The sequence below is a fragment of the Anser cygnoides genome, chromosome 3, assembly GCF_040182565.1.
Source record: "Anser cygnoides isolate HZ-2024a breed goose chromosome 3, Taihu_goose_T2T_genome, whole genome shotgun sequence".
NCBI lineage: Eukaryota > Metazoa > Chordata > Aves > Anseriformes > Anatidae > Anser > Anser cygnoides.
In genome coordinates this window covers 123,116,202-123,135,507 of record NC_089875.1, presented here as the reverse complement: position 1 = coordinate 123,135,507, position 19,306 = coordinate 123,116,202, and the positions used below count along the sequence as shown (strand labels likewise).

At 47.3% G+C, this 19,306-nt stretch overlaps 1 protein-coding gene across 4 annotated transcripts in view; it reads left to right on the top strand.

Annotated features, from left to right (window-relative positions):
* IFT172 (intraflagellar transport 172) overlaps positions 1 to 19,306 on the top strand; it is a 48,884-nt gene that overhangs the window by 24,923 nt on the left and 4,655 nt on the right. For 3 of the 4 annotated variants that reach the window (XM_066995300.1, XM_048055220.2, XM_066995301.1), the window contains 22 exons: positions 552 to 629; positions 1,516 to 1,764; positions 4,331 to 4,409; positions 4,818 to 4,938; positions 5,998 to 6,142; positions 6,216 to 6,305; positions 6,721 to 6,818; positions 7,847 to 7,982; positions 8,062 to 8,178; positions 9,139 to 9,281; positions 9,999 to 10,092; positions 10,337 to 10,401; positions 10,527 to 10,707; positions 12,434 to 12,543; positions 13,002 to 13,131; positions 13,704 to 13,802; positions 14,317 to 14,426; positions 14,931 to 14,994; positions 15,473 to 15,559; positions 17,259 to 17,375; positions 17,860 to 17,970; positions 18,758 to 18,877. In XM_066995300.1, coding sequence (XP_066851401.1) covers positions 552 to 629; positions 1,516 to 1,764; positions 4,331 to 4,409; positions 4,818 to 4,938; positions 5,998 to 6,142; positions 6,216 to 6,305; positions 6,721 to 6,818; positions 7,847 to 7,982; positions 8,062 to 8,178; positions 9,139 to 9,281; positions 9,999 to 10,092; positions 10,337 to 10,401; positions 10,527 to 10,707; positions 12,434 to 12,543; positions 13,002 to 13,131; positions 13,704 to 13,802; positions 14,317 to 14,426; positions 14,931 to 14,994; positions 15,473 to 15,559; positions 17,259 to 17,375; positions 17,860 to 17,970; positions 18,758 to 18,877 — 2,544 coding nt within the window. The remainder of the gene's footprint in view (positions 1 to 551; positions 630 to 1,515; positions 1,765 to 4,330; positions 4,410 to 4,817; positions 4,939 to 5,997; positions 6,143 to 6,215; positions 6,306 to 6,720; positions 6,819 to 7,846; positions 7,983 to 8,061; positions 8,179 to 9,138; positions 9,282 to 9,998; positions 10,093 to 10,336; positions 10,402 to 10,526; positions 10,708 to 12,433; positions 12,544 to 13,001; positions 13,132 to 13,703; positions 13,803 to 14,316; positions 14,427 to 14,930; positions 14,995 to 15,472; positions 15,560 to 17,258; positions 17,376 to 17,859; positions 17,971 to 18,757; positions 18,878 to 19,306) is intronic. The other variant, XM_066995299.1, reaches the window with a different exon arrangement.

Sequence of the window (19,306 nt, the reverse complement as noted above, 5' to 3'; positions counted from 1 at the left end):
GTTTGGGTCAGCTGTCCTGGGTCTGTCCCCTCCCAGCTCCTGCTGCACCCCCAGCCTGCTCGCTGGCAGGGCAGAGCGAGAAGCTGAAAAGTCCTTGGCTTGGTATAAGCACTGCTCTGCAACAGCTAAAACATCAGCATGTTATTAGCACTCTTCTCATCCTAATCCAGAACATAGCACCCTACCAGCTACTAGGAGGAAAATTAAGTCTGTCCTAACAGAAGCCAGGACAATGCCCCATCCCTGGAAGCGTACAAGGCCAGGTTAGACGGGGCTGTGAGCAACCTGGTCTAGTGGAATGTGTTCCTGCCCATGGCAAGGGGGTTGGAATTAGATGATCTTTAAGGTCCCTTCCAACCCAAACCATTCTATGATTTTGTGATTGCCCTGAGGTACAGAAAGAGGATGAGGGAGGTTCAATATTCATGTAAAAGGGATGGTTCACTTGTGCATGTGGTTTCTGCACATCTAACCTGCATCTGCTGTGAGACCTCAATGGCAGTGTGTCTGCTAACGGACCCTTCAGGTTCACACTTCGCTCTTTAACACAGAATGCTACAGAGGAGGCCATGGACATGTACCAGGAGCTGCACATGTGGGATGAGTGCATTGTAGTCGCGGAGGCCAAGGTACAGAATATAGCTTCACCAAACTGTGGTTTGGGCTTGCTTGGTAAGTCTCCTGGTTCGGAATCCAATGATGATCTAGATGCTCTTCACCTGGCTTATCAGGACTTGATATCTGCTTGGAGAGGCTCCCAAAGAGACTCTGAGCCTGCCCTGAAGGTCCACCATCTGATTCGCTTCACTAAAAAGGGGAAGGTGCCATGCCATCAGACAGTCCAGAACACATCATAGAATCAGGAGAACAAGGCACAAGAATGGAGGCTTGGGTGTGGAGAGACTTAATTGCAGTGCTAAATAAGAACTGATGCCCCTAAGAAGTAGCAAGTTCAGAGATCAGCAAGGCAGCTGTTAAGAATGGCAGAAGACATGGTTTGGGGATAAATAGATCTTTGGTCCAACACCAAATAGGTGCTTTTATTTTATAGAGTACAGTGTAATATGGCTAGAGGGCCAGTGTGCATCAGAGATGCAGTTTAGGAAGGATTATGGTAGCCAGACTTGCCCACAAGACAAGGCACAGGAATAAAACTAGTGTGTTCTTAATGATCATGCATCTGACAGTCAAGGAATAAAATAGCGGGGAATGTCTTAAGATGATAAAAGAGAAATGTAAAGGGAGGTTGCAGTGATGGTATTACAGACCTCAGTGAATAGTGAGGGAGAAAAGCTACTTCGGTTTAGGAAGAGCCAGGGCTTCAGAAAAGAATGGTTGATGCAGAGGTATACAGAACTCACATTGTGGTTCCTGCTAACTGCAGTTGCGTAGTATAACTGAGCAGGGAGAAGTCTGGTGTCATGAGCTGTTCAGAGCCTGCAGGAGGAATAGAACAATATTTTGCCTTTGCCCAGGTCAACCAGTGATCTCAACCAGTGATTGATTTCTCAACAGGGACACCCGATGCTGGATAAGCTACGTCGGGGTTACTACCAATGGCTGCTGGACACCCAGCAAGAAGAGAAGGCTGGGGAGGTCCAAGAGGGACAGGGAGACTACCTGGCAGCCATCAGCTTATACCTGCGGGCAGGGCTGCCAGCTAAGGCGGCACGGCTGGCCATGAGCAGGGATGAGCTCATGACCAATGGGGATGTCATTAATAGGATCTCAACAGCACTGATCAGAGGGGAACTGTATGAACAGGTGAGTGGTCCACCCCATTGGGCCTTCTTCCTTTGTAGTGTCAAAGCTCTTATCCTGTCCTTTGCTTCTCTGAGATACACGAGCATTGAGCAGGAATGTAGCAGGTATAATTCTTTGTCTCTATATCTGGTAACACAAGAAATTCGTAACTACTTATCATTAGGTGACCCTTTTAGAACAGTTTTTCATATAACACATAACTATGCTAATATAAGAAAGCAATGCTGGGTCTGAGACCAGTGTACAGTATGGTATCAGGGCCAACAGTCGCCTCTGCAGATGCTTGAGAAAGAAGTATAAAGAACAAAGAAGGCAAATATATGCTGATACTTCCCATAGTGTACTTTCATGGCTACTAGCAGTTTGCAGACTATATTGTACCTGAACTCAAATTTTTATTTTTATGTTTAATCTTGATGGATTTTGCTTCCATGAGCTTGTCAAATTATTATTTTAACCGTCTGTGTACTTTTGGATCTACAATGTTGACTATGAGTTATCCAGTTCCACCTATGTGTTGTGTGAAAAAAGCACTTATTTTGCTTGCCTATTTTATGTGCTTTGCTTCAATTACATTTCTTCAGTCTTATTTAACCTTGGGCATTTTCTGACCATTTCATTTTCACCCTAGAGAAATTTGTGCTTTTCCAAACCTGTTATCTTTTCTTAAGCCTTCAGGTGAAAACGTAACTGTGGAACTCATAGCCGCAAGGTGGTTTTTGTTGTTTTTTGTTTGTTTGTTTGTTTTACCAGAAGTATGAATGGTCCAAAAGTGATGAGACAGTTCATGAAGGTAGAATTTGTAAAAGGCCATCAAATATGATGATATGGTGGCATCATGGCCTGAACTCAGGAAGCCTCTACAATGCAGATTGTTGGAGATAGATATAATAGATGAAAGGCTGGTGTATGCTTGTTCTGTTCTTGTAAACTTTACCTAGAAATGTGCTTTAGCCACTGACCTTTCTTACATTATTGTGGTGGTTTCAAACTGATGGGCAGCTAATCTCTACCACACCTACTTTCTCATGCCTCCTCCTCAAAGGGAGAGGGGGAGAAAATACAGTAGAAAAAGGCTCAAGGGTTGAGATAAGGACAGGGGGTCACTCACCAATTACAATCACGGGCAAATCAGACTCTACGTAGGGAGAATATAATTTATTGCCTATTACTAACAGACTAGAGCAGTGAAGCACTAAAAGCAAACTAAAACCACCTTTCCCCCATCCACGTCCTCTACCTTCTCCCCCCAAGCAGTGCAGAGGAACGGGGAATGGGGGTTACGGTCAGTCCATAACATTTTGTCATCTGCCACTCCTTCATCTTCATTCTCTTCCCCTGCTCCTGTGGAGGATCCCTTCCACAGGATGCAGTCATTCCCAAACTGATCCTACATGTGCTTCCCATAGACTGCAGTTCTTCAGGAATTGCTCCAATGTGTGTCCATACTGTGGGGTTCCATCCATCAGGAATGGATGCTCCAGCATGGGTCCCCCATGGGTGGCAGCACCCACCAGATCACATGCTCCTGCATGGGCTACTCTCCATGGTCTGCAGTTTCAGCCAGGAGTCTGCTCCAGCAAGGGCTCTCCATGGGCTGCAGCCTCCTTCAGGCCATATTCACCTGTTCCACTGTGGGCTTCTCTATGGGCTGCAGCATGGAGATCTGCTCTGCCATGGTACACCATGGGCTGCAGGGGGACAGCCTGCTCCACCATGGTCCTCTCCACGGCCACAAAGGAACTTCTGCTCTGGTGCTTGGAGTACCTCCTTCTTCACTGACCTTGGTGTCTGCAGTGTTGTTCCTCTCTACATTTTCTCACTCCTCTCTCCCAGCTGCTGTTGCACAGATGGTTGTGGGTTTTTTTGTTTTGTTTTTTTTCCTTCCTTCAGTGTGCTCTCATAGAGGTGCAACCAGCATCATTCATTGGCTCAGTTTTGGCCAGCAGTGGGTCCCTCTTGGAGCCGGCTGGAACTGGCTCTTATCAAACATGGGGCAGCTTCTGGGCTTGTCTCTTGTCTCACAGAGGCCACCCTTGTAGCACCCCCACTACTAAAACCTTGCCACCTAAAGCCAATGCAATTATGTTTTAACTTTTGCAAACTCTGAGACATCCTACCCTGTTGGCTGCCACCCTACAGGAAAAAACCTGCTGCAAGAGACTGAGCTTTCCCTTTCCCTACTCTTGCCCAGGGCTCCTGTATGATCATTTGCATAGCAGAGCTCCTAGGGACCATGGTCATAGAAAAAGCTGTTGCTGCATCAGCGACTTTGCAGAGAGGAGAAGTTGTCTCAGAAATAGATCTTGTTAGTAGGTGGTACCCCAGATAAACCCTTGGGGTGTGGGGTTCAGCAGAGAGAACAATGATCTCAGCACATGCACTCTTTCCTGGAAGCCCCCTTTATTCTCATGGTCTTGGTTAGTGGGGAAGGCATAGCTGATGGAGAAGTCTGTGTGGCAAGGTCTATTCTGGCAAGACTGACAGCTCTGTACATGGGGGTGGTAGGGAGGATGCTGTGGGGAGACAGTGGCTCTGGAAACTGGCAGCTTGTGTTTGTCATTAGGCTGGAGACCTATTCGAGAAGGTTGGGAACCCACGGAAGGCTCTGGAGTGCTACTGCAAGGGCAGTGCCTTTCTGAAAGGTACTGTGCTAAATATGTTTCCAACACACACACCTTTTTCCCAGCAGAAGCCTGGGTATTCTGGCCTGTTGGCGGAATGAGCTATTGCCCTGGAGCTCAGAGTTGCCTAGTTGCTTTAAAGCTTCCACATACCGCCTCATTCAATGTGTGTATTGTCACATAGTCACATCTGCACACACAGCCCCACAACAGGATCCTCTTCCCCAAGGCATTGATCATGCATGGGTTCCCCAAGGCATTGTACCAGCATGGGTTTGATCCAGATTGCTGGGTAGCCCATTGAAGCTGGAGCAGATTAGACGGGTCACCATCCCCCTCCTCCACACACACCCCCGTCCAAGGCCCATGTGTGACACAGTTCTGCTTCCTTGATGGATTCAGCATAACAGCTATCATGTCCCCTTACAGCAGTGGAGTTGGCTCGCCTGGCATTTCCCGCAGAAGTTGTGAAGCTGGAGGAGGCATGGGGAGACCATCTGGTGCAGCAGAAACAGCTGGATGCTGCCATTAACCATTATATCGAAGCCAGGTGAGGGCATGTGATGGCTGTATAACCAGCAGCAGTATAACCTGGCAGGCTATGAAGTTCACACACAGAATCGCACAGAATCGTCTACGTTGGAAGAGACCTCCAGGATCACTTAGTCCAACCTCTGACCTAACACTAACAAGTCCTCCACTAAACCATATCACTAAGCTCTACATCTAAACGTCTCTTAAAGACCTCCAGGGATGGTGACTCAACCACTTCCCTGGGCAGCCTATTCCAATGCCTAACAACCCTTTCAGTAAAGAAGTTCTTCCTGATATCCAACCTAAACCTCCCCTGGCACAACTTTAGCCCATTCCCCCTCGTCCTGTCACCAGGCACGTGGGAGAATAGACCAACCCCCACCTCTCTACAGCCTCCTTTAAGGTACCTGTAGAGAGCGATAAGGTCGCCCCTGAGCCTCCTCTTCTCCAGGCTAAACAATCCCAACTCCCTCAGCCGCTCCTCGTAAGACTTGTTCTCCAGACCCCTCACCAGCCTCGTCGCCCTTCTCTGGACTCTCTCGAGCACCTCGATGTCCTTCTTGTAGCAGGGGGCCCAAAACTGAACACAGTACTCGAGGTGCGGCCTCACCAGAGCCGAGTACAGGGGCACAATCACTTCCCTAGACCTGCTGGCCATGCTGCTTCTTATACAAGCTTATATATAAGTTGATACGGTTTGCTTAAGTCATCAGGGTAAAAAGCCTGAGTAAGCCCCTTTGACCCCACTTTGCCACTGCTCCTGGTGCTTATATGCAGTCTCTGCTGGCCCAGCCATGGATTCCTTACCATATTTCTCCCAGGGTCTGTCAGCCCTGATTACTCTTCCCCACTGTCCTAGTTCTTCACTCTTTCCCCTAGCTTTGCTGGTGTTCCAGACCTTTGCTCTCATGCTTCTTGTGGGCTGCTTTTTTCATTGCTGTGAAGCTATTCAGGTCCTTCTTGCTCTACCCTGGGAAGAAGAATCAAGCAGCAGACCACTTTGGTCTCCCTGGCTTAGCTCAGCTGGAGCAGATGACTGATGGCTGTCTGTAAAGAGTTACGTTTCTGATGCTAGGTGCTCCATTAAGGCCATTGAGGCAGCCTTGGGAGCCCGTCAGTGGAAGAAGGCCATCTACATTTTGGACTTGCAGGACAAACAAACAGCAGCCAAATATTATCCCAAGATTGCCCAGCACTATGCAGCGCTACAGGAGTATCAGGTGAGGCCACATTGTGCAGTCATTGCTGCTCTATATCCCTTGGGACTGCTGACCATGGTCATCTCTCCCACAGGTTGCAGAGGAACTGTACATCAAAGGAGACCAAACCAAGGATGCCATTGACATGTACACACAGGCTGGGCTCTGGGAACAAGCTCATAAGGTAAAGTCGGAAGCCAAAGCTTCTGGGGACCTCACCCCACTTTGTGAATTGTAATTCATCAGGAAGTGGCCTTGTGTGCCAGCACTTGATCAACAAGCACATCCTAAACGATCAGTGTAGGGGCACCTGGCAGCTATTAGGAAATTAGTCCCTGGTATTCACAACCTATGTGTGTGCCCCACTTTACATCAGCAGTCCTGTATGGTTCCACCTGTGACACAAATAGTACTCTCCAAGGGGCTTGGTCCTGTGTACTTTGATCACCGTGACAAATGACAACCAATTCTCTACAGAGCATATAGCATATACACCTGTTCGTAGTGGGAATAAGATTCATTTTCTCCTTATCTACTCTGTGTCAAGAAATTACTGTGCAGTGTGCTGTAGTTCATCCAATGTGTGTTTCTTTTGGCAGCTGGCAATCAAGTGTATGAGCCAGGAAGATGTATCTGTTCTCTACATAACCCAGGCCCAAGAGATGGAGAAGCAGGGCAAGTTCAAAGAAGCAGAGAGGTGAGCATCAAACCCCAGATCCCTTTCTATAGAGCTGCTCTCCAGCCTCTTGTGTCCCATTTTGTACATATATCTAGGGTTGTCCTGTCCCAGATGCAGAATCCAGCACTTGCTCTTGTTAAATTTCATGCGGTTGGTGATTGCTCAGCCCTCTAATTTGTCAAGATCTCTCTGCAAGGCCTCTCAACCTTCATAGGAGACAGCAGCTCCTCCCAATTTAGGGTCATATGCAGACATACTTAGTATACATTTGAGTCCTGCATCCAAGTCATTAAAAAGAACTGCCCCTAAAATTGAGCTAGTGACTGGCTGCCAGCCTGATGTAACATTTGAGCCTGACCAGTCAGCCAATTGTTCACTCATCATATTATGTATTTGTCTCGCTGTATGCTGGACATTTTGTCTAGAAGGAAACTGTGAGAGACAGTATCAAAATCTATGCTGAAATCCAGAAAGATTACATCAACTGGCTTCCCTTGGTCAACTGGGTGGATAACAGGGTCATAAAAGGAAATTAAGTTTGTTGAACAGTACTTTCCACTCCTGAACCCATGTTGGCGATGACCAGTTACTACGTTGCATTTCAAGTGTTTTCAATAACTCCCAGAATAATCTTCTCCAGACTTTTACAAGGCACTGAATTGAGACTGACAGGCCTGTAATTACCAGGTTCTTCTTTCTTGCCCTTCTTGAAAACTGGGACATTTGCCATCTTTCAGACAACTAGGACCTCTCAGATTCCCAAGACCATTGAAAAATAATTGTCTTGTGATGACATCAGCCAGCTCTTTGAGTAGCCTGGGCTGAATTCCGTCAGGCCCCGTAGACTTATATGCATCCAGTTGAAGCAGCAAATCCTGCACGAGTTTAGAGTTGTCTGGGAGTTTATCATTGCTGCAGTCACAGTCCTCCAGTCATGCCTTCTGATATTGTGCCCAGGATGCAGTCCCAGCTGGGCAAGATGCAGAGAGAATGCAGGCACTGGTCATGCCATCAGCTGAGTCATTTGAATGTGCTTGCATTCCCAGGCTGTATATCACTGTGGATGAACCTGATTTGGCCATCACTATGTACAAGAAGTGTAAGATGTATGATGAGATGGTTTGCTTGGTAGCCAAGTACCACAAGGACTTACTCAGTGATACACATCTACACCTGGGCAAGGTGAGTGTATCTCATGGCAGAGGATCAGCTAGGCCAAGTAGAGACAAGAGTGTCACTAATTTATTTTCTCATTTTGCAGGAGCTGGAGGCAGAGGGACGTTTACAGGAGGCTGAGTACCATTACCTAGAAGCTAAGGACTGGAAGGCCACAGTAAACATGTACAGAGTGAATGACATGTGGGAGGAAGCCTACAGGGTAATAAACACTTCACAGCTATCCCACCACACAGAGATCAGACTTTGCCTGCAGGATCCCGGTAGGAACTGCCCTGTCTATATTCACCACAAAATGTGAAGAATTGGCACACACTATCTGGCTTCATAACGTGGCGCAATACTGGATGCCCTCGTGCCACTGCTCTGCCTCTAACTGCTCTGCAGCATTGCACCCCAAAAGCAGGCCTTGACCCCCTAGCCACTCTGCAGCACTGCCTTCCTCCACTACTAACCCCTGCGCAGTGTTCATAGAATTATAGAATGGTTTGAATTGGAAGGGACCTTAAAGATCATCCTTTACAATCCCTCTGCCATGGAGAGGGACATCTTTCATTAGATCAGGTTGCCCAAAGCCCCATTCAGCCTGACCTTGAACACTTCCAGGGGGTATCCACAGCTTCTCTGGGCAACCTGTTCCAGTCCCTCGTCACACTCATAGTGAGGAATTTATTCCTTATATCTGATCTAAATCTACTCTCTTTCAGTTTAAAACCATTTTAAAACCATTTTAAAACCATTACCCCTTGTTCTACCACCCATGTAAATTGTATGCCCTTGTAAAAAGTCTATCTTTCTTATAAGTCCCCCTTTAAGTATTGAAAGGCTGCAATAAGGTCTCCCCAGAACCTGCTCTTCTCCAGCCTCCAGCCTTGTACCTCAGAGATACTGTTCTGTCACTCTGTATCAGCCCCTGCAACACTGCTTCCAAAAGCAATATGGGCTATGCTGAGGAGGCAGAAGCCTCTTCCTTTCTTACCATGTAAGCTTTTGTCTCACTCTCTCCAGTCCAGTAGAGCTACAAAAGGGTTCTTTAGGAGAGAACAATTGGTTTTGGTGCTCCCTCAAGAGAACAGGCTTTATATAAAAGGGGAGTCCTGGCTCAGCCTGCTGAAACAGAAATGGATGCATTGGGTTTTTCCACTTTCTTTGCTTTTGATAGGTGGCCAAGGCACATGGTGGGACAAACTCCTATAAGCATGTAGCCTATATGTGGGCAAAGAGCCTGGGTGGAGAGGCAGCTGTGAAACTCCTCAGTAAATTTGGACTTCTGGAGATGGCCATTGACCATGCAGCAGACAGTGGGTAAGCAGTTCTATCAACCCAGTGTTTCTCTCCCACCTGTTTGAGCCAAGAAAGACGGAATGGCCCGAGATAAATAATGTTATGCATGTGATAGCTGCAGGTCCAGGACATGGCATGTCTTCCCCCTGCTCTCCTCCTTGCCCCCACCCTGCAAGTCCTCACACTCTGTCCTCGGCACAGAGGAGTTAACAGAGAAGTCTTGTCCACCTGTTAGTCTCATGAATGTCAGGTCTGAGCAGGACAGGCAAAAGCAGTTTTCCTTTCAACCTGAGCAGGAATTTCTTGTTAGAGCTTCTGAACACAGGAGGAGATATTCCTCATGTCACCATAACTAACTGCTTGTGAGAATTGATTTGGACCCACTCTGAATTTGCCCAGCCATCTGTCTGCACTGTCGTTCACACTGCTGCTCTCCCCCAGCTCTCCCACTTTACTGGGCTACTGGGAACCTCATGACCACCCTTTAGAGTTGAACCAAGGGGCTCTGGCACTAATAGCAAGTGTGCAGGAACTGAATTTCCTTAATGGGGGGTGTAGAAGCTCCTAGTCTCTGGTTAGGGACAGGAATAATGGGTAGTGCCTATTCACTTGGGACCCTCCATCTTCACCTTTCTCCTCTCCCAATGTCTTGTGCTCTACTTGATATCTTGCTCTTGATGAAGGCATGCCCTCATAGCACACAGTCCTGCTATCACTCCATTTTCTCTTTCATTTTAGTGTCTTTGAATTTGCTTTTGAACTGGCCCGTCTCTCCATGAAGCAGAAGATGCCAGAGATACACTTAAAGTATGCCATGTTCCTAGAAGATGAGGTAATTTTACCCCTTGGAATAGGTGGAAATTCCTTGGTCACTCAGATAATTGAACGGTTCTCCTTAAGGACTGCTGCAAAAGACACTTGTGGCTGCAGTCACTACCTGCCTCCACAATTACAGCCCCAAGCTTCCACACATCTCTCTGTCTCATAAATTCACTCTGCCTCATGGTAAGTAGAGGAGTTCATGTGCTGGTATCAGGGGAGGATAGCACGCAAGCAAACTCCTTCCTCTCTCCTAGGGCAAATTTGAGGAGGCTGAAGCAGAATTCATTAAAGCTGGAAAACCCAAAGAGGCAGTGCTGATGTATGTAGCCTTCTCCATTCTGGACTGCTGCATCTACTCTCCTTATATGGTGCTAGTAAGGTTGCTTCTCTAGCACCAGTCTGCTCCTTGCTGTCTCTTCTTACATCTCATGTTGATTCACCTAGGTTTGTGCATAACCAGAATTGGGATGCTGCACAACGTGTGGCTGAAGCTCATGACCCAGGCAGTGTGGCTGATGTGCTTGTGGGACAGGCACGTTTTGCCTTTGAGCAGAGAGAGTTCCAGAAAGCAGAGGCCTTCCTCCTGCGAGCACAGAAACCTGAGCTGGCAATAAAGTACTACAAGGTGAGTGTTGACTGTGGCAATATCACTGTCTTCTTCACTGGTTGAGAGCCCAATTTGTATGGAGGAGGAGTAAAATCCAGCTCCCAGTTCTCACTACTAGCTTAGTAGCCAAAGAGAAACATTTACTCAAGTGGTTACTAGTAAAACATAAATCCGACCTGCTCTTATAAGACTGAACTGGTAAGAATTTCACAGCATACCTTAACTCTCAGAGGAAGTGTCCTGCCAGAAGGCCATGAGCAGGCTTCGAGGATCATAGAATCATAGAATGGCTTGGGTTGGAAGGGACATTAAAGATCATCCAGTTCCAATCTTCCTGCCATAGGCAATAACGCTACCCACCATATCAGGTTACTCAGGGCTTCATCCATCCTAGCCTTGAACACCTCCAGGGATGGGACATCCACAACTTCTCCTGGCAACCTGCTCCAGTGCCTCACCACCCTCTGAGTGAAGAATTTCCTCCTAACATCTAATCTAAATCTCCCCTGTTGTAGTTTAAAACCATTCCCCCTTGTCCTGTCATTATCTGACCAAGCAAAAAGTTGCTCTCCATCGTTTTATAAGCCCCCTTTAAGTTCTGAAAAGCTGCAGTGAGGTCTCCCTGGAGCCTTCTCTTCTTCAGGCTGAACATCCCCAGCTCTCTCAGCCTTTCTTCGTAGGAGATGCTCATCGTCCATGGCCCTCCTCCAGACCAACTCTAACAGATCCACCTCCTTCTTGTGCCGGGGGCCCCAGACCTGGATGCAGTACTCCAAGTGGGGGCTCATAAGGGCAGAGTAGAGGGGGACAATCACTTCCCTCAACCTGCTGGCCACTCCTCTGTTGCTGCAGCCCAGGATGCAGTTGGCCTTCTGGGCTGCAAGTGCACTGGCTCATGGCGAGCTTTTCATCCACCACAACCCTCAAGACCTTCTCTGCAGGGCTGCTCTCAATGAGTTCTTCCCCCAGTCTGTACTCATGTCCGGGATTGCCCTGACCCAGGTGCAGCACCTTGTGCCTAAGCACTTTGGTTCACATGGGCCCACTTTTCTAGCCTGTCCAGGTCCCTTTGGATGGCATCCCTTCCTTCTATTGTATCAACTGCACCACTCACCTTGGTGTTGTCTGCAAACTTGCTGAGGGTGCACTTGATCCCACTGTCTATGTCATTGATAAAGACATTAAACAGTTCCAGTCCCAGGACAGACCCCTGAGGGACGCTGCTTGTCACCAGTCTCCACCTGGACATAGAGCTATTGACAACCACTCTCCATGTGTAGCCTTCAAGCCAATTCCTTACCCACTGAATGGTCCACCCTTCAAACCCATCTCTCTCCAATTTGGAGATCAGGATGTCCTGTGGAACCATGTCAAAGGCCTCACAGAAGTCCAGGTAGATAACATCAGTCGATCTTCCCTTGTCAATTGATGTAGTATCTACATCACAGAAGGCCACCAGATTAGTCGGGCACAAATAATATAGCATGAGAGGGTGTATTTGGGGACTCTAAGTGTCCATTCCATAGAGGTAGCTAGGATGAATGCAAACTTTCCCCTGAGTTTGCCTGGGTGCATGAAAAGACGTAGGTGCCATTTTGGCTGAGAAAAGAACTGGATGGTGCTGCTGTAGTTGTTTCCCCTAGTGGATCCTCTGGCAAGATGATGTGAGAGGCCAGATGTATGGTGATGCTAGAAGTGTGATGTGAACTGGTGAAAGTTTCTCCTCTCTGGTGTGCTTCTGCAGGAGGCTGACATGTGGAGTGAAGCCCTGCGGATCTGCAAGGAATATGTGCCTAGTCGACTAGAGGAGTTACAAGAAGAGTGTGGCAGAGAGGCTGCCAAGAAGGGCTCCGGGTAAGTAATTTTGTGCTCAGGCTGCAGGTAACAGATGGGTTGCTCTTCCCCTAAGCCATTGATCTGATGCCTTAAAGAGATAGCCTGACTGCATCCCTGTCATCCAGCTTTTACCTTTCTGAGGACCCTAGGCTTCTTCGTCCATTGGTTTCCTAACCTCTTTCCTCCCTGTTCTGGGAGACTTCAGGGTTATTCTTATCATGCAAGGTCTCTTGGGTGTCTTCTTGCCATTTACAGATCTCACAGGTCTTCTGTACTGCTAGTTCATCTCCCCATGATCCTTATTCAATTCTCTCCTCGGCGTTAGCTGTGTGTGTTCCTTGACACAGCCCCCTCTCCCCTCTGACGTCTCTGACTTAGCTCTGCTCTGCAGCTTCCTGCCCATGCATTACACACTCTCTACAGGATGTGCATGGCAGTATCACAGTCTTGCTCACAGCCTGCGTTCCTCCTTACAGAGGAACAGAAGGACTGCTGGAGCAAGCACGGGAGTGGGAGCAGGCTGGGGAATATGCCAGGGCAGTGGACTGCTATCTGAAGGTGCGGATTTCCAACAACAGTGTCCTGATGGAGAAGTGTTTGCTGAAGGTATGATTTCCTTCATTGGCTCTACTATCTGGGAGGCCTCCCACAACCTGAAGGGCACAAGAGAGGATCTGCGTGCCCCAGTGACTGTAGGGACTAAAAGCATTTAATGACCATTCTCTTAAGCCCATGATGGACTGTCCACTTTTCCTGTGCTGTGCTGACATCCTTGCTCTGGCACCACTTTCAGCAGCATGCCAATATCTTTATGCCCATATCTCCCTGCACTGAAAAACTAGACTTTATGACTTAGACATTGGCTAGACAAGTGCCCTATCTTCTCATGGACCATGTCCATCAACCTTTGAGTTGTGTTCTTGTTCATACTTTTCATTAGTACCTTGTCCTTTTACCAACCTCAGTAATGATTATGTTCTTGTCTAATCATCTCCCATGTGTAAAAGTAGCTGGACTTTGCTTCTCCGAGTTGCTGAAGTGGACTGTCTTTTTTCCTCCTCTTCCCCCACATAGTGCTCCTGACAGTCAGTCTTTTAGCTGGGACTGAGCTCTTTCCAGTTCCATCCCTCTCTCAAACTGCTCTCATCACTCGTGTTCCTGACAATTTCTCTTCACAGGCTGCTGAGTTGGCCATTAAGTTCTTGGGTCAGTCACAGAGCATGGAGGTCACACGGACTGTGGCTCCTCAGCTGGTGGCCATGAAGAAATACAGTTCGGTGAGAGCTGGCACCTGCTCCTAAGGAAGAAATAGGAAGGGAGAGCTGTATCCAAGGGGAGGGGGCCAAGTCACATCCTGGTGTGATGGGTGGGTGGCCTGATCCAGCATCAGGCAGTGCTGAGTCCTCAGAGAATAGGAAGGAGGGGAAGGGATCAAGTCCTGGAATGGTGTGAGAGACCCGGGCCTTTGAAGGAGGCAGGAAAAAGAAGGGGTGTATCTTTTCACAGAATCACAGAATTGTGGGGTTGGAAGGGACCTCAAGAGACCATCGGGTCCAACCCCTCTGCCAAAGCAGGTTCCCTAGAGCAGGCTGCCCAGGTAGGCGTCCAGACGGGCCTTGAATATCTGCAGAGAAGGAGACTCCACAACCTCCCTGGGCAGCCTGTTCAAAAAGGCTTTGGGGAAGAGACTTTCAGTTGCTGCTATGTGCTGGGCATTTCCAACAGCTCCAGCTTGGGCTACAAGGTGCCTTTGGGGTTTTGTTCCACATGAGACTGTCTCTGGCCTTGCAGGCAGCCGAGCTCTACCTCAACTTGGACCTCATCCGAGAAGCTATTGATGCCTTCATTGAAGGGGAAGAATGGAGTAAAGCCAAGCGCGTGGCCAAGGAATTGGACCCCAGGTATGTGCTGAACTTCTCAAATGAGACTCTTCCATCTCCCTCTCTCATCCCAAGATAATCCCTTGCCCTGTCTTGTCCTGCTTCCCCCAGGTTTTCTGGATTTTCCCCACAGTCATCTTCCCAGGCTTGACAGGGGACATTCACCACAGCTGCCCTTCCCAATATCCCCCATCTGGTGTACCCATGACACTCTTCTATTGCCCCATTACCATACATCCCATGGAAATCTTAATCCCCTTTTGTCATATCCCTCTCTCTCCTTTTCTTGTTATATTCCTTTGCATACACTTCTTCCTGAAAAGGCCTGTGATACCTTTCTCTCCTCACACCTATTTCTGCCCAGACTCTTCCCCCTTCTACCTAAGCACCCAGCAGCAGACATGAAAAATGTGGCACAGCTGTAAGTCGTCTTTAGCCCAAAGAAGACAAAGTTGAATCTGCACTTCTGCACTGATGCAAGGAACTATTAATCTGCTGTCTATTAAGATTATTTCTGCCCAATAGGTCAGAGGAGTACGTGGACCAGCGTTACAAGGAGTATTTAAAGAACCAAGGAAAGGTAGATTCGGTATGTATTTGGGATGTTCCACAAGCTATGGAGTCATGTCAGGATGCTGGGACATAGGTCCTTGGGGCCTTCCTCATGGGGCTTTTGCCTGAAAATGTCCATAGGTGAGGATTCTATATATGCCTGAGTCATGGTTTCTGCATACCAGATGGGTCACACTTTGAGAGTAGTGAGGCACTGGAACAGGTTGCCCAGAGAAGTTGTGGATGCCCCATCCCTGGACGTGTCTAAGATTGGGTTGGGTGGGGCTTTGAGCAACCTGGTCAAGATGAAGGTGTCCCTGCCCATGGTGGGGGGGTTGAGGGGTTGGAATTAGATTATCTGTAAGGTCCCTTCCAACCCAAACCATTCTATGATTTTATGATTCTGTGATCTTTGCTTCCAAAGAGAGGGAGGGACTGTGGGTATTTGAAGAAAAGATGTAGGTGAATAGGAAGCCTTGCCTGCACAGTGAGTTTATGGTTGTTTCCATTCTCAGCTGGTGGGAATAGATGTCATGGCTGCTTTGGATATGTATGCAGAGCAGGAGCAATGGGAGAAGTGTCTGGAGGTTGCAGCTAAGCAGGTGAGCACCTGTACGAGCCCTCAGTAGACAGACTTGGTGCCCTGGTTCACTGAAGCAGGGTCATCAGGAATGGGTGGGCAGGGGCAAAGCAGCCTGTTTTGTGAGGACCACGGGGAGTCACCGCAGCAGCTGAAAGAACACCTCTCTGCTGTCCCCATCATAGCCAAGCACACCTATTAATGAAGCATTAGAAATGAGAAGCACATTGTGTTTCAATTTTGTGATTGATGGAACATAGAAAAAAAAGCTAAACGAGTTGTTTGGGCTGAAAGTAATAGGTATTAAGGAAACAGAGAGATATGTAGAAGAAAGCCTTTTTTCTACCTATTCTTTAGAGGCCCGGTGTCAGTTGAAATTAAACTTATTTATCATTAAAGCAAATTTGACATTTTTGCATTTTTACTGATTGAAAGCCAAAAAATGACCCCAGCAGAGTGATAAAAACAGAAAACCAAAATGAAACTGTTCTACAGTGCTATTCCAATGTAGTACCAAGATCTAATTTGTCTGACAAACACTGATAACTTGGGCAAGCACTGATAATGCATTGTGCTGTATTTTTATGTTCCTAATGCAATGAGCAGTAAGCTGAGTTTGGGTTCTTGATGAAATCAAGTTCATTCAACAATGAACTTGATTTATTTTTGACTCAGACTTCTCTGATGATGTGAATGTTTTTTGTTGTAGTAGTTATTATCTATGATGTTCTAATTATTTGGGAGATACCAGTGTTGACCTTCAAGCTCAATTTCATAGTATAAGGAAGGCTTAATCAATTTTATTGTCAACAAAGCACAACAAATACTAGTATACTTACTCCAGGAACATATTAGCCTGTATGTGTCTTTAAGGGAGTGTTAGCACAACCTTGTTCTACAACCAATGCAAAACTTCATGACTTTTGACTCAGCTGTTATACAACAATTATATGGGGGAGGGAAAAGTTACGTGTATCAAAACAGGTTACATACCAGACTTAATATTCATCCCAAACACCTAGAGTTTCATGAGCATCCAAATCTGGGTGTTCAAGTTCTAGGCATGTCGTAGTGGCACTGTCCTCTCTTGTGTTTAATAAACTTGTTTCCATTGCTCATTTTTTTACAGGATTGCACATCTTGTGCCATCTTCCTCATTAGAATATTTAAGCCTGTGCAAAACAGGTACTGTCTCACTTAGAGTTTCTGTAGGCCTACTACAGTCAGTCCTTAGCAAAGTAGGATCAGCATATGTATGAGCAGTTCTCCATGAAGGCCTACAGCCTCAGCAATCTGATGGCATTTGAGTAATGGACTAGAGCAGCCTTGCATATTACAAATGTCTTCAGTCCACAAAAGTGCTTGGATTCATTCTTTCATTAGACTAAGGACCGGTTTACGACTAGTATCTGTGGTGCCACATTGTAGAGATACTGCTTCTATTAGATATTTGGGAGTATTCCTTTGGCAAGTGGTGGACAGCAGAAAGACAACTTTATTTTTCAGGTATGAAGGATCAGCACAGCATCAGCTACCCAGGATTAGAGGCATCACATGGGGCCCAAATCTAAGACATGCAGTCTGTATCTGTCATTAGCTGGCCTTACCCTTTGGGACTCAGGTGCATGGGCGTGTGCACACGAATCTGAAACTGTCACTACCAACTGACAAGTGTTCATCTCATGACTCTCATGGTACTGCTTTCTGTGTGCCTTCTCCAGAACTATAAGGTCTTGCACAAGTATGTAGCTCTGTATGCAACCCACCTCATCCGGGAGGGCAGCTGGGACAAAGGCCTGAGCCTGTATGTACACCATGGAGCACCTGCCAACCCACAGGTAATGAAGACAGCATTACATCCCAGAGTGAGCTTCCAGAAAGTGCTATGATCTGCTAAATGAGTCAGGCTTCCAGTCCAGAGCTGGGGCTGCCAGGTGTAGTCCAAGCAATTTCAACACTGCTGTAGATTCTTCAACAGGTTCCTAAGGTAGAGGACTAAAAGCAGCCCCCTAGCATATCATGCGTAGGGAGGGAGGAGAGGGGTGTTGAGTATTTGTGTTGATTTTGAACACCTTAGCCACCAAGTCAGAATAAAAACAACCATGTTTGCCCCTTTGAGAGAGCTGGCTGGAGGAAACATTCTTTCCCATTTCCCTGTCTTGTCCTGTTGCACTCCTTGCAACCAGCATTCTGCAGTAGCACTGCTTCGTGAGCCTGTGAGCAGAGCTGCCATTCCCTTAAGCCTGTGCTAAACAGTAGAAGGGCTCCAAACTTCTGACTTGCCATCTGGGTCCCTCAAGATTTCTCTCCTTTTTGTTGCAGAACTTCAACATTTACAAACGCCTCTTTGTGGAGATGGTGAATGCATCTGGCATGAACTGTGCTGAGGCCTACTCCAGCTGGGCTGACCTACGTGATGTTCTCTTCAGTCTGGTGAGCATGGGCCATGGCCACCGTTGCCTGTTAAAGTCCAACATTCTGGTGGCTCCTAGCAGGGAAAAAGAAGAGCTAGGCTCTGGACAGATGACACAGGAAATAGAACGCAAACCAAGGGGAGAGAGGTGACAGTGGAGACAATAGAACAACAGGATCCTGTGAGGTGGACATGGCTGGGCAAGCGAAGTCAGGGAAAAAGATGACCCTGCACTTACAACCAAATTCTAGAAGCACATCTGAACGTTGACTCTTGCAGAGTTCCCTGTGTCACTGCTACGTGGGAGCCTATCACAACAGTCCCACTTTTCATCCTATATTTGGCAGCATAAGTGGGGCAAGAACCTGGGAAAAGCAGAGGACTACTGAGACTGGAAAATAATAGGCCTCCCCATCTCCCCAGAGATTCTTAGAGCCCTGTGCTCCTTTTTACCTGCCCCCAAATTCCTCAGCCCATGATTGCCTTTGCTCTGTTTCTGTTCCACAAATACCCACCTCTGACACAAACTAAATCCAGAAATCCCCTTGTTGATCCAATCTCCGCTGCTTCCAGTGTTGTCAGTTGCTGCAGTTCTACTGGCTCTCCCCTTCTCCCACAACTCCTCACTTCAGCACTTTGCAGGACCCAGAGCACTCAAGATACAGCCCTTTTCCAATCCCCCAAGGTGCCTGGGTGTTTTAGATATTCTTCTTTCTCCCAGCTTTTTCCCAGACTCAAGTGGGTGAAGAGTGCCCCTCTGCTCACATGCTCCTTTATTATTTATTATTCTCTTTTTCTCTTTTTCAGTGTGAAAATTTAGTAAAGTCAAGTGAAGCAAACACTCCAGCACATGAAGAGTTTGAGACTATGCTGCTGATATCTCACTACTATGCAACCCGCTCCGCTGCTCAGGGAGTGAAGCAACTGGTAAGGTTCTTGAAGTTCCTTTGTCAGGTCAACACCCTGAGTGCAGAGCCCTGTGGGGTCATGCAGGTTTAGGGCTCTTCATAGTTCACTCTTCCACTTCATGGATCACTTTCACATCATGGATGGATGAGAATGAGACTATAGCGATCTGTGAGCCCACCACTAGTAGGTGGAACTAGAGACAGTCTTCTCTGACTGACTCCTTATATTGGGATCTGTCCCAAGCCACTGAGGCTGAGATATAAACCAGGGGAAAGGGGATCCATATGGTCAGAGTGACCTGTGAGAGCAGAGGCACCTGTAGAAATACAGGGATCATACAAAAACCTGGTCTTCCCAGGAGAGGCATTGCTTCCTCTTCAGTTGTCCTAGGCCATGGGTTTCACACATAGACTTGAGAACAGATTGGCCTTGCACAAAGTTTTAGAA